The 12,890-nt window shown below is 54.6% G+C and overlaps 1 protein-coding gene across 8 annotated transcripts in view; it reads left to right on the top strand.

Annotated features, from left to right (window-relative positions):
• DYSF (dysferlin) overlaps positions 1–12,890 on the top strand; it is a 107,756-nt gene that overhangs the window by 36,356 nt on the left and 58,510 nt on the right. For 7 of the 8 annotated variants that reach the window (XM_049795826.1, XM_049795797.1, XM_049795774.1 and 4 more), the window contains 7 exons: positions 1,761–1,854; positions 2,203–2,280; positions 7,239–7,420; positions 8,347–8,487; positions 9,753–9,782; positions 10,385–10,411; positions 11,262–11,303. In XM_049795826.1, the coding sequence (XP_049651783.1) occupies positions 1,761–1,854; positions 2,203–2,280; positions 7,239–7,420; positions 8,347–8,487; positions 9,753–9,782; positions 10,385–10,411; positions 11,262–11,303 (594 nt within the window). The remainder of the gene's footprint in view (positions 1–1,760; positions 1,855–2,202; positions 2,281–7,238; positions 7,421–8,346; positions 8,488–9,752; positions 9,783–10,384; positions 10,412–11,261; positions 11,304–12,890) is intronic. The other variant, XM_049795782.1, reaches the window with a different exon arrangement.

The following is a 12,890-nucleotide window of genomic DNA, read 5'->3' as shown; positions in this document are numbered from 1 at the left end:
TCCTCCAGAAATCAGCCGAGGGAAACCTTTGGCTGACTGAGAGCTTTGGGTTTTCCATGCCAGGCTGGAAAATCTTGCCTGTTTTCTGCTGGTGCTTACGCCCCAGCTTTGGCTCTGCACCAAGCGTGACTGAACCACCGGCTCCCCAGGCAGAAGAGCAGGGACGTGAGTTAAACCAGGGCGATGACAACCAGGGTGGGCACGTGGTGCCATTGGGGTTTGGCCAGGGTGGAAGGCACCGGTGCTGCAACTTTGTGCCCAAACTACCAACCGGGGGGGTCCAAGTGGGACCCCAGTGGTCCCCGCTGCACCAGGCGGGAGGGTCCTGGTGGGAAAGCCCGGTCGCAGAGGAGTCCTGCTTGGGGCAGAGCGGTGGGATGCCACCGGGACGAGGATGCCTCTGTCCCCCAGTGCTCCTACACCCGAGGCGAGTGGCTGCTACCGTGCGCGGGCTTCTGCTGCAGCACCCGGACCTTGGGAACCCCGCGGGGACGGGGCGAAGGGTGGAGGTGGAGGGGGTACTCCATCCTGCGTGGAGACCCCAACGGGTAAATCGCAGTCCTGAGAGACAGCGTTTGCCAGCTTGCCCTCTCCAAGGCGTGCTTTCCGTGGTGTTTTGGGGTGTGAGGAGCCCCCCTTCCCCGTGATGGATGGACTGGGGGGGTCTCCAAGCGCTTGCCGAGAGCTTCAGAGAGCAATCTCTGCTCCTGGTCTCCTTCGCTTTGCCCTTCCCCAGGCTGGCAGTGGGCGCAGGTCGGGGTGGGGGGATTGGGAGGACCGGCAGTCTGCCGGGCAGAAAGGTCATAAAAATAACTGAGGAGCTATTCAGCTCCTGCGGGGAGGGGGGGCGAGGAAGGGAAGGCAGTGCTGGAGGTTGCCTTGCAAACCCTCGGCGCGACCTCACCGCCGTAAATGCAGGGCAAACCCCAGGGCTTCCTCTGCAGACAATGTCACGGTAATTGCGATTCCTGCCTGGAAAGGCAAGGAGGGGTCTGCAGACCACCTAAGCTCCTGATGTGTTTTTTTGGACCAGGCGGCTCCGGGATCTGGAAACTCCATCCTGGACCCGCATTTTTTTTTTTTCTTTTCTTTTTTCCTTCTTTTCCTTTTTTCTTTGAACACCCCTCCTGTCTCTCCCTTGCATTCGATAATTGAAAAATATTTAAAGATCAGCTTTACGCTCTCCAGGAACTTACCTTTATGCTCCTTTTCCTGCTACTAAATATTTCAAGCCGAATGCAGCAATTAGGAGGTGATAAAAGGCCGGCTCTCGCAGGCGAACACAAGAAGAGGGAAGAGCGGCGGCCGAGGTCGGCCGAGGCTCCCCCCGGGCAGTGAATGGGGCATTTGGCTGCATTTGACACCGTCTGTATCACTGTTCACAAAGCTTATACTCCATTAATTTTGCTCGCAAGGGGACTTAGTGAAATTGCTTTAACTACTAACTACTGCTCCAAGAACGATGAACTTTATGGAGAGGCTTTTCCATGCTGGTGAGATGCTGGGTGGTGGGAGGGGGTGTGAGTCGGTGGCCCTGGGGCTGCTTTTGCTGTCCTGTCCTCTTCCCTCTGGGGTCTTCTCTGCCCTCTCTGGGACAGAAGAGCCTGAGGGTCCCTCTGTTGGCTGCCAGAAGGCACTGGAAACCCAAAATCCTCTTGGACACCTGTATGGATGATACCCTGGAGGACCCTGTCCCACGGGGAGCCCCAGCTGTGGAGGGGGTACCGGCATGACGGACCTTGCTCTGCTTTCTCTTGCAGGGGGGAGTGACAGACGACAAGAGCGATGATGGCAAATCCATCTCCACCCTCAGTTTTGGCGTCAACAGACCCACCATTTCGTGCATATTTGACTGTAAGGCCTGAGGGTCGGAAGGGAGGGTGAAATTCCCCTGCAGTGAGTCCTGGCGCAGGGTCTCTGCTGTGGGGATCCCATAGCCGAGCATTTCCCATCCTCTTCCTCTCACCCACCTTGAGCGCAGGTGGATGGAAAGGGGGGGTGGGCAAGGATGGGGCATGGCTTATGCCCCTGGGAACACCGACATGCTCAGGGCTCTGTGCTCTCTTGGGAAGCCATGGGAAGGATTAAACCAAGCTGCCCTCAGACAGGAGCCTGGGGCTGGTTAAAAACCCAGCTATTCACCCGGTGCCCTGCACCCATCCCTGGCCTCAGCTCTTAGCTGTTTCTCATTCCTCCGTGCAGATGGGAACAGATACCACCTCCGCTGCTACATGTACCAAGCACGGGATCTGATTGCAATGGACAAGGACAGCTTTTCAGGTAAGCCCAAATGCTCATGTCCACTTGTTTGTGCTTGTAATGACTGCTGTAATGAATGCTGGGGAGTAGTGGGTCTGTAAAGCAAATTTTGGGGTATTTATTGATGTGAAATGAGGGGTGTTTGGCAGCCAAACAAGAAAAGGCAGCGGCATGAGGCTTTCTCTAGGCAACCAGCCTGGTAGCTTGATTTCCCATCAGCAAAAAAATCAGAGTTTCAAGAACCCTTATGTGAGAAGCCAACCAGAAACCACAAGTTACCCAGGTCAGCTGTGAGTCAGAGCTGTTTGCTTTGCTAATAGCTCCTTCTCCCCGACCCGAGGTGACGCTGAAAGCCGGTGGCAAGGCCGGGTAGCAGACAGCTCAGGGACATGACAAATATAAACAGAGCGGAGGGCAGGGATGTTTACCGTGGCACATTGCCTCGAGCTGCCCCCCTGCACAGCGTGTGAGCTGGGGGATCGCAGGGAGGACGGAGGATGGAGCACAGGTCAGAAACCTCCATGAGATGTGCTCAGCAAAATTAAAAAGGGTGCAAGGATGTAATTAGGACCTCGGAGCAGACAGACACCTTCTTCTCTGGCATCCTCATGAATTTTCTAATCAGATTTATGTGCCCTCAGCATCTAGCATCCAGCTTGCTCCCAGCTGGTTGAATCCTGGCCAGCCCCTTGCCCACCCTTGCGAGGCGGTGGCAGGTCTCCTGGGTTTGGGATTTGTGGGGGGGGATTTGTCCTACAGTTTGGGAAGGGATCAAGGCTGAAGAAGGGAGACCCCGTTTGTTAGGAATGAAAGAATTGATTGAAAATATGGTTGGAAAGGAAAATACCTAACAGTGGCAAATCTGTAAAATGGTTCGTATTTGTTTTCACGACTGAACGTTAAATTGAGCTGCTGCTCCTCTGCTCTCCATCCTGGAAACTTTGCAGAGGGGCTGGGAGGCAACGTCTGGAGGGTTTCCTTGATGAAGCCAATGCCTGAACTGGGCATCCTTCAGATCAGACTAAAAAATGCCCCTTCATGGAAAAAAAGCGTGGTCCCAGGTGGAGAAAAGGGTGTCCCGGGCTTTCAGCAAGGACCTTTCCATGTCCTGCTGCTCGCCGCATCCCCGGCACAGCTTCAGGCACTTCTGAAACTGCTGGACTTGAGCTGATGTGGTCGGGACATCCCGTGCTGAGATCATGTTTTCTGGGTTAGGAAATCAAGTCAGAATAAGACGTGTCACTTTATCTGTTGGCAGCTCTGTTGTTCTTCGGTGCTGAAGGGTGCTTGGGTGTAGGTGGTTTGGTTTTAGGATCACTTCGTTTGCAGCAGAGGCTGAAGCGTGGCTGCAGAGGTGGGAGAACGTGCCAGGAATGGTCCTTTGCATTTGACCCCAGCAGGGACCAGCCCCGCCGGCAGCCGGAGGGTCCCACATTCTCTTCCCCATGGACTGGGCCATCCCAGCCAGGCGGCCCCACGGCTCTTTGGTGCTTGTGACCACAGCTGCCTTTGCCCACACCCGTTAATGCTTCGGAGGTGGGAAAGCAGGAGAGCGGGGATGTTGCTGACTACCTCTGAGTCAGAGCCGGAGCTGGGGCAATGCACGAAGTCCCCCGTCGGTTCTTTGCTATGGGCTGGGGACCACATCTGAGATGTGAGCAGGTCCTGGGACAGGTATCCCCGGAGCACCCGCACCCCTCCGCAGTGATGCCTGCGGGCAGGAGCCATCCAGCATCCCTCCAAGGTTGTCACCGGCTGTCTGCCGTGGGGATTTGCAGAGGGGCTGGGCGTGGGATTGCCCACCAGTGTTGGCACAGGGGTGACAGATCTCGAATGGGATATAGGGACAGACCCCAAAAGTGGTGCGGTGTGGGGACCTGCAGCGGGCAGCAGCCTGCAGGGACAGCTGGGCATCGCCGTGCCAGGCAGTAGGACCACGATCCCAAGGGGCTCCTGCTTCCCCCTGTATTTTGAAGCAGAGGGGCTTGGAGGGGGATGGGCAGAAATGCCCCGGAGAGGTGCAGAGCACCCAAACAATCACCCAGTGTCTGCACCCACCGAGGTCCCGTCTCCCCTCCGCCTCCACAAAGGATTTGTTGTTCGAAGCGGTGGGGACCGAGGTGATCTCATGGCCCCGATCGGCGGAGCGGGGAGGGGAGTCCCTTCCTTTGGAAAAACCTGGCCAAGGACAACATGAGTAACAACATGCCACAATGTGGAATTGTGATCTCCGCTGCCTTAACAAAGCATAAAGGAGTTCATTAAGGGGGCTTTACACAGTTATAAAAATAAACCTTCTGTGCACATGAGGGTCTAAACAAAGGGGCTTTATGGAGGCCTCCTTTAAAAAGAAGAGGAGGGGAAAAAAAAAAAAGAGCAAAAAAGCAAATCCAAATCCATGGTTTTTTTGTTTATTGTAACGCATTCTGCTTTCCTCTTACTGGAAAAAAGCGCGTAAGTGGAAAAGGTTCTTCCCAGCGTGAATAGTGCTCTCTCCAGCCGGCCACCTCGCAAACAGCCCCGGCTCATTAAACACGTCTGCTGCAGTCCGGACGCCAAGAAAGAAAATACACCCCCCTTGCCCCCCCCCATCCCTGGAAGAGGGGAGGGAGGGGGGGGGATGCCGCCCTGCTCAGCCAGCCCTGCCTTCAGGTGTCTGGGGGATGCTCCTCCATCTCCAGGGTAGGCAGGACGCCTTTTGCTCCCAGCACGAGCTCACGGTCTCCCGACAGTGCTGATGTTGGGGTTTGCACGCTGTTTCGCCGGGTGGGGGGACCCCTCCTGGGACCGTGGGGGCTTGCGCAGCGCCGAGCACTAAGGGTTGCGTTTGTAGGGTCTGCCACGCTCCTGGTTGCCTGTAGGTCTCTTGGGACTGGCTTTGGGGTGAGCCAGGTGGTACCCCGCTGCATGCTGGTGGACCCCCATACACTGTCCGGTGCATCTGTATCTTGTGGTGGCATGTCATGCTGGGTGCCAGGTGGAGAAGGTGGCCTGTGTCCTTCCAAAAAGGCCCGGGATGCCTCCTGCCACCGTGGAGGTTGGGCTTTGTAGGCAACCAGAGCTGAGGGGTCCACCTGGGACCGGTCAGGTGGGATGCAGCAGTCACGGAGGTCTAATCCCTGACAAGGACCAGTAGGTGCTATCAGGTAATGAAAGGTGTTCAGTCTCCATGGGGTCTTACAGTGTGACCCCATGGCATGTTTCAAACCTCTCACCCAGACCTTGGGTGATCCTGGTTCTGCCACCGTCTGTCCTGTCCCTGTGCCCAGCGCCACCGCTGGTGTGGGCTGGATGTCCACAGCAGGTTTGGGCCACGTGCTCTTTGAAGCTGTCTGGAAGGGAAGGTGTTAGAGAGGGCTCAGGTTTCATGTTTCCGTTGTTAATTGATCTCAGGCTTCCTGTGTTAATTGCTTTGGTTGTTAAGGGAGGCTACTCCTCGCTGTTTGTTGCTGCCTCGCTGTGAGAAACCGCTGGCTTTGTCCCAAATTGGGGGTGAGACACCTCGGTCCCAGCTCAGTGCCTAAGTACAGGGGTCTGGTGAGACCCTGGAGTACCCGAGGCATCTGCGTGGGGCTGGCAGGATGAGATGCAGCAGCCCTAAGGGAGACTCAGAGCTGTCTGGTGGCCAGGCGGGATAACCCCGAGCGCTGGGAACCCCAAACCCTCCCCAAGGCATGGACGTTGCCAAAGCTCACGCAAAGGGGCTGAGAGGATGACTCTGGCTGGTTGCTGGCTGCATCCTCAGCTCCTGTCCCTTCTGGAGAAGTTAAAAGACCCCAGGAAGGAGTCAGTAACGTCCCAGCCACCTTCTTCGTGGTCTGGTCTTCACAGCAAGGGGTGACCTGGAGTCACTGCTCACCCACACGTGCAGTGCTGGTACCTCCTGCATCTCCCCAGGAAAGACTGCACCGTGGAAACGGTTTGTGCTCTCTGCTCTGCTGGAGGACGGCTGTGTTACCACCGTGGAAACACTCATCCTTGTAGAGTCATCTTTTGGGAGAACCCCCCTCGCCTTAGGGCAATAGGTGAACCATTTGTGCTGCCTCACTGCTGGTGGACAGGGTGAGGGGTCACGAGGGGAACCTGGACCAGGACGGATCAAGTCAGGCGGTGAGGAAATTTCTAATGCTACAGCAGCGGAGCGCTGGGAGACGTGGCCAGGGAAGGTCACGGTGTCTCCACCAGCTGGAGCTATCACAAGCCAGAGGATAAGGTTGCTCTGGTTAATACGGTCTCATTGGATGGCTAAAAGGTTTTTGGCAAAAAAAATCCTTCATCAAAGGTTTTTAAGGAAAGGAGGCTGCTGTGGGATAAGAAGGAAGGTCTTCGCATAGATAGACAGCTAAGTTTTGTGGACCGTTGTGGTTGTCTTGTCCCAAAAAAGAGCTGGAATGAGCAGGGGTCTGGATTGGCCCTTTATGAGGAATAACTCCATAGGCTGAGACTCTTCAGCCTGAAAAAGAGATGTTTTAGGGTTGGCATGATAGAAACCTGCAGAACCCTAAGTGTCAGTGCAGGTGGGGCACAGGTGGACTGCTCCTTCTCTCCTAATGCAAGAACTGGGGAGCCTCAGATGGAGATACTGCAAAAAAACCATGAGAAGATGGTTCTTCCTGCAGTTTTGAGTCCTTACTGGAGGATATGGTGGGTTCAAGAGACACAGGGCAAACCTGTGGAAGACAACCCGCTTGCAGGGTTGCTAAACGTGCAGCCATCACACCTAGCTTGGGACGTACCTGCAAATAGCTGGTGTATCGGGATAAGTGTTGGAGAACTTGGCTTTATTCTCTTCTCAGTTGGAGTTGCCTGGGACATGATGGGAATGTCACTGCTGTTTCTAAAAGACCTGCAGCTCTTTCAGCCTGTTCACAGTCTTCCCCGCACAGCCCATTGGCCCTTGAATGACTATGAATTGCTTTCTCCTTCCTAGACTGGTAGCTCTAATTCAGCCTTTGCCTCTTGTCTAACATCCCTTGCAGATCCTTATGCCATTGTCTCCTTCCTCCATCAAAGTCAGAAGACAGTGGTGATCAAGAACACCTTGAACCCCACCTGGGACCAGACACTCATCTTCTATGAGATAGAGATCTTTGGGGATCCCCAGAACGTATCTGACTCCCCTCCCAACATCGTGGTGGAAATATATGACCATGACACCTACGTAAGTGTGTCAGCATGAGCTGGACCTTCACGGTGGGAGTGTGCTGGGGTAGATGGGACAAACGCATTGCTCCTGCCCTCTGGAGTGCAATGCTGTCACATCTCTGGGTGGCTCTGACATTGAGCTGGACGCTCAGAAGACAAAAAATTCAGCGAACAGCTCTGCTAGCGATGTCCTTGGTGGCCCTGCTCTAGTCACCAAGGCTGCATGTGCATCGTGTTTTGCAGGATGGCCCAATTAACCATATTTCCTTGTGGGAAAAGCTTGGGACAGGTTTTAAAGCAGTCACGCAAGTAGGGGACGATACACTGTTGTTTGCTTAGCTGCTGAATGGTATCCAAAGTGCCTTGCAGTGATGGCATTTGGGGGGCTGGTGAGATAACCTTTAGTCCTTCCTAGAAAAACTGGGCTGTAGCCTGTCACAAGAGCAGAAGGGATTTCAGACCACATGTAAGAGCAGTGCATAAGTAATAAGCATGTAGAATATGTCTCCGGAATGTCTAGGAACCTCTCAGGAACCCTCCTGCTCTCCCTCCTCCAAAAGAAGCCATCAGGAAGCAGCAAAGGCAACTGAAGATCCTGTTGCAGATCAGTGAATGGGATTTTTAAGAGCTGCTGATACTTAATACTATACTCAGAGCTCTTGCTCTGAGTGTGATACTGTAGGAATTTCACCTCCTGTTTAAGCCAAAATGCAGAAGAAAGAGTGCATTTCTAGCTCTAGCAGTTACAGGGAGGACTTTGAAAGCTTGAGTCTACATGGGCATCAAACCCATCTTTTTTTCTGAACCGGTCCCATACTGGTTCAGACATTGAGCCTGATTGTTGAGTGTCGGGGTTTCAGATGAGATGCGGGTGCATAGTGATGGACTCCTCTGGGAAGTGGGGTGGGAAGAAAGCTCCCTGTGCCTGTGATTGCCTTTCAGGGTGCAGATGAGTTCATGGGGCGCTGCATTTGCAAGCCCAGCCTGGTGCGCTCGCCGCGGCTCTCCTGGCACCCGGTCATCAAGGCAAACAGAAACGTCGGGGAGCTGCTGGCTGCCTTCGAGCTGATTCAGAGGGAGAAGGTGAGCTCCCCACCCGGACCTGATCCTGTCTCTAATTGCAATGCTGGCTTCTTCCCTCGGAGCCTCTCAGCACCCAGCAGGATCCAACCTTTGCCCAACGCTGAGTGACGCCCGCCTGGGCTCAGCAGCTCTACGCCTGCCCGTCCTCAGTTTCACCAGGACGGCTGCTCTGAGCAGACCCAGCTGCGATGCTCAGCGCTGGCTGCACCGCAGCCGTGCGATGGGAGGCATTTAGCGAGACCAACGAGAAGAGGCTCGGTGCCGGACCGAAACCTGGGCTGCTGGGTACCGGTTCGGGAGGCACAGCTGCCTGGCCGGCTGCGGTGCTGAGCTCGGAGCCTCGGCACCTTCACACCGCGGGAAGAGCTTGATGCATTTGGCCCCGGCTTGCTGCCCTTTGCTCAGAGTTAATTTCCGGAGGGGGTTTAATGAGAGCTGAAGCGGGCGGTTACTCCTGCAGCAAGCTTCTGCGCTCAGTGCTGGCCGTTCATGTAATGAGCCACGGGGGAAGGAGGCTGCTCTTCGGAGCCAGCCCGGGCAGGAGAGGCTCCTTATCGTGGCCCAGCGTGCTCTCGTGTGCTTTCCCAACCCTCCCTGTCCCCCTGCACGCACCACCCCCTCGCCTCTCTCGTCTCTGGCTTTTCCACTGGCCGCGGCGCCTGGCTGCAGCCCAGATGTGCCTCTATGCCAGGGAAAGGGGATGGACTGGAAGGCTCGTTCTTCCCTCCCAGCCCCGAGGTGCTAACTGGGAACGAGGATCCCGCAGCTCCCTCTTCCCTCCCTCCGCCGTAGGTCCCAGCTCTGTTCCCGGAGGGATGCTGCGCTCTGCCCACGATGCTGCTGCAGCCGCCGGGGTTGGATGCGCTGGGTACCAGCCTTGCCGCACCAGTGAGGGGCTGCTGGGTGGGGGTCAGGGGACGTCTCTGCTGCCGGGATGGGGCATCAGATCACCTGCACGCAGCCTCTCCTTCCTCCTCACCCCCGCAGAAGTTGCTGAACTGGGTGGGGAAGACCTTGGAGAGGAATCCCCTCTCCAAGGACCTCGTTTGATCCTAGCAGAAAGCAGCTGGGGGGATTTCGAGGCTCTGCTCGTGCCTTGTCGTCGGACGGAGAGCCCTGCCCTCTCGCTCAGGCTTTTTGGAGCCCAGCACTGGGCATGGAGGGGGCAGCGTGTGGCTATGGGAGGACTGATGTTTCTCTGCCAGATAAAGCTGTGTTAGCACCAGGAGTGCAAATGGAAAATGTGTGGGTTTTTTTCTCCACAGCCGGCTGTCCATCACATCCCTGGCTTCGAGGTAATGCCTTTCTCCTGTTTGCAGCTCCTGGGCTCTATGCTCCTCAATCTGTCCCCTTCCCTGCCCCAACAGAGCTGCTGGGTCCCAGCACCATCAGCTGCTCCTGCGGAGGTTTGCAGTGGACTCTGTGTTTGCAGCCCTGCTTCTGCAGGCAATTTGTCCATCCTGTCTTAGGGACTTGTTTTAGGATGAAGGAATCCCCATGTAGAGATGCCAGTTTCTTGCCGCTGATGGTGAATAGAGCTCACTTTTGACCCGTAAGACAGGGCGAATGTATCCCATTCCAGACGTAATTCCTCAGGTGTCAAACACACCATTGCCTTCCTGCCTTGCAATAACTTCAGCACTCCCATCATGAAGGGCTGTGCTTCCCAACAGCTCCGGCATGTTTCCTACCCTGCAGCCCAGGCATTAACTGATGCTGGATTTTAAATGGTTTTAAGTCACCTGCACTGATTTCTTCTTAAACCTCAGGGCGTGTGGTGTGCAGGAACTTGGAAAGCATAATTTTTCCTATTCAGTTATCAGCTACAGTTATAAGGTCTAGGATGGGCTTATGGATGAGAATTGCTCTAACTCTGTGCTCTCCTTCTCTTCTCCAGAGTGAGCTGTCCTCCAGCCTGGATGAGGTGAGTCTCTCAGATGTAGTTGTCTCTTCATCTTGGAGATTGTTAAAATTGTGCCTACAGGGGACAGCCACTTCTTCTCAGACGAGTCAAGCCAATAGCATCAGGATTTTCATAACACAAGTGATCATCAGCAGGACAGGGTAGATGGGCTCTGTGCTTAACCCAGGAATTGTTCCCAATGGCAGGGCATGTCGGGTAATATTTAACCTTTGTGGGATGTGTGTGTGCATGAGGTTTACTGGTGCTCAACCCTTCCAAACAAAGCATGCAACAGCCGAAATGCTGGGCTGACCTTTGGCTGGACCTCAACTGAAATCCCAGTTGAAAAGTTTGCAACTTTTCATGGGGAATTCACCATGAACTGTGCTGGACTGTTCCAGTTGCTCTGAAGGAAATACTCTCATCAGGATCCCCAGCTGCTGCTTGGGCAACCTGTCAAAGTTGCTACCCAGACCTTGTGCATCCTGCAGAGCAGATCACAGGCTGAACCAAGCAGTGTCAGGGTAGGCTGGTATCTTGGAAAACACAAGGCAGGGAGCTGACAAGGGGCACATCTATGTGAGTGTTGTGGTGGCCCTAGGAGCCAGTTAACCCCAAAGTCTGGGAGATCAGCTAGGAGGGACCTGGGGCATGCAAAGAGCCCGGCCACATTTCCATGAAGGGTTGGATGGGATAAACATGGTTTTGCAAGATGGGTTTCTTCCACCCAAGCAGCCTTTCCTGATGGTGTGGGGCTCATCTTTGTGCTCCGTGTGCGCTGAGATGGATGAGCTCGTGTAAACATAACCATCTCTCTGCTCTTTCTCCTCCATTTCTTGCTACTGCCATTTCTGGACGGGGCACTCCACAGCTCTGCACCCCTGCCTTGTTCTACGAGGGGCTCCTCCAATGGGTACCTTTTATGCTCAGACACTCTCCTCTGTTTCTCTGCCTGTGCCCAGAAACCAAGCAAAGTCCCAACAGAGACTCTCAGAGAGACCAGCTCCTTCAGACATGGCCTGGCCTGACCCACCTGCCCTGCAGAAACCCCATCCAGAGCAACCCACTGAGGCTGCAGCCAAAAGAGTGATGCCAGCCTGAGGTCTCCAGTGCCCGTAGCAGTAAATAACAAGCCTTATGGAGAATCTGGCTCGTATGTGCCTCATTCAGGCTCATGATGTATCTGAACAACCAGGCTGGCACCAGGCTTCCTTCTACTGCATTTCTGTTTGGTGCAAATGGGAGCAGCCTCTTGAGGCTAGATCCCCTCCAGGCACTGGGATTTACACCCCTCTTGAAACAAGCTGGCCCAGCTGCACACTCAAACTGGGAGACGTTTCCAGCCACTGTTTTGACTGGGCTGATCTGTGCTCACTTTCGCTCATCTCGCTTCCAACCCTGTATCAAAGTCAGGGTTGGACTAGATCTCCAGAGCTCCGTTCCACCCTGCTTCCCTCTGACTCGTCCTTGTTCGAACCATCCCAGCTGCCAGCAGACCCCACAGGTCTTTTCATGGCTGTCTCCTCCATCCGGCCTGCTGTGTCTGGCTTGAGAGCTGTGTCTGGGAATTGCTTGTTCCCCACTACCACCCTGCACCCTCCCCGCTCCTGCCTCATCCCCGGGACTCACTGCTCATTTCTGTCCCATCTGGTGAAACGTTTAATGCTTGTGCATTCAGGTGAGACCCAGGGGAACGACTGCCAAACAACCAGGAGAGCAGCAGGGATTGAGAAGGACTTAGAAACGGCTAGTGTTAACTGAAGACATTGCAGTGGTAGAAGCCAAGCGTGCACTGTTGGCTTTCAAAGCCGCTGTCGAACCTGGAGAGGACGGGGGACAGGCAGGAGCTCTTTCCCCAAGGCTTTCCCCTTTTCCCATACAGTTTTGCCAGAGGATAGAAGGATTGAAATGATCTTTAGTCCAGTGATGACAAGGAAATGCAACACATGATATTTGCATCAGTGAAGATTTAGGTGCCCTGATAGGGAAAAACCCCCTTCCTTTTTGGGAACAGACTGTGCGGCTGTCTCACAGGGGCTGTGTGGAGTTTGAGCCTGCCTTGGCGTTTGGAGATGGGCTAGGTGATTTCTGCATCTCTATTATGCAGCTTAAATGCAACTTGAGCACATTTAAAGCTAGAACTGAATGTAGGTCACTATACAAGGACAGACTGAGGCTCTTCTTGGTTCAGTCTGTGCTTAGGCACCTGATGTGCTCTAAGTGCTACAGGTCACAAAAGCTGGGATAGCTCTTCAAGGGTCATTCGGTCTATTCCTCTACCCCAAGGAAGGATCAGCTCATGCTGATGGTGCAATGTCTGAGCAGCCTGAAATTAAGGCTCTGGGTAAGTAGGTGGGTTACCAGAATTGCCGAGCACCCAAGCGATGCTGGGGACGGTCTGCACCTCTCCCTTCTCTTTAGGCACTCACCTCCCAGATAACCTTCCCTTTCCCTGCTAGCACTAACCATTTCTGCAAGCATGTGGGCCACTGGAGGGAGG

This window comes from Accipiter gentilis, chromosome 3 (genome assembly GCF_929443795.1).
Source record: "Accipiter gentilis chromosome 3, bAccGen1.1, whole genome shotgun sequence".
Taxonomy (NCBI): Eukaryota; Metazoa; Chordata; class Aves; order Accipitriformes; family Accipitridae; genus Astur; species Astur gentilis.
The sequence above is the reverse complement of the archived record's forward strand: the minus strand, read 5'-3'. Positions and strand labels throughout refer to the sequence as shown.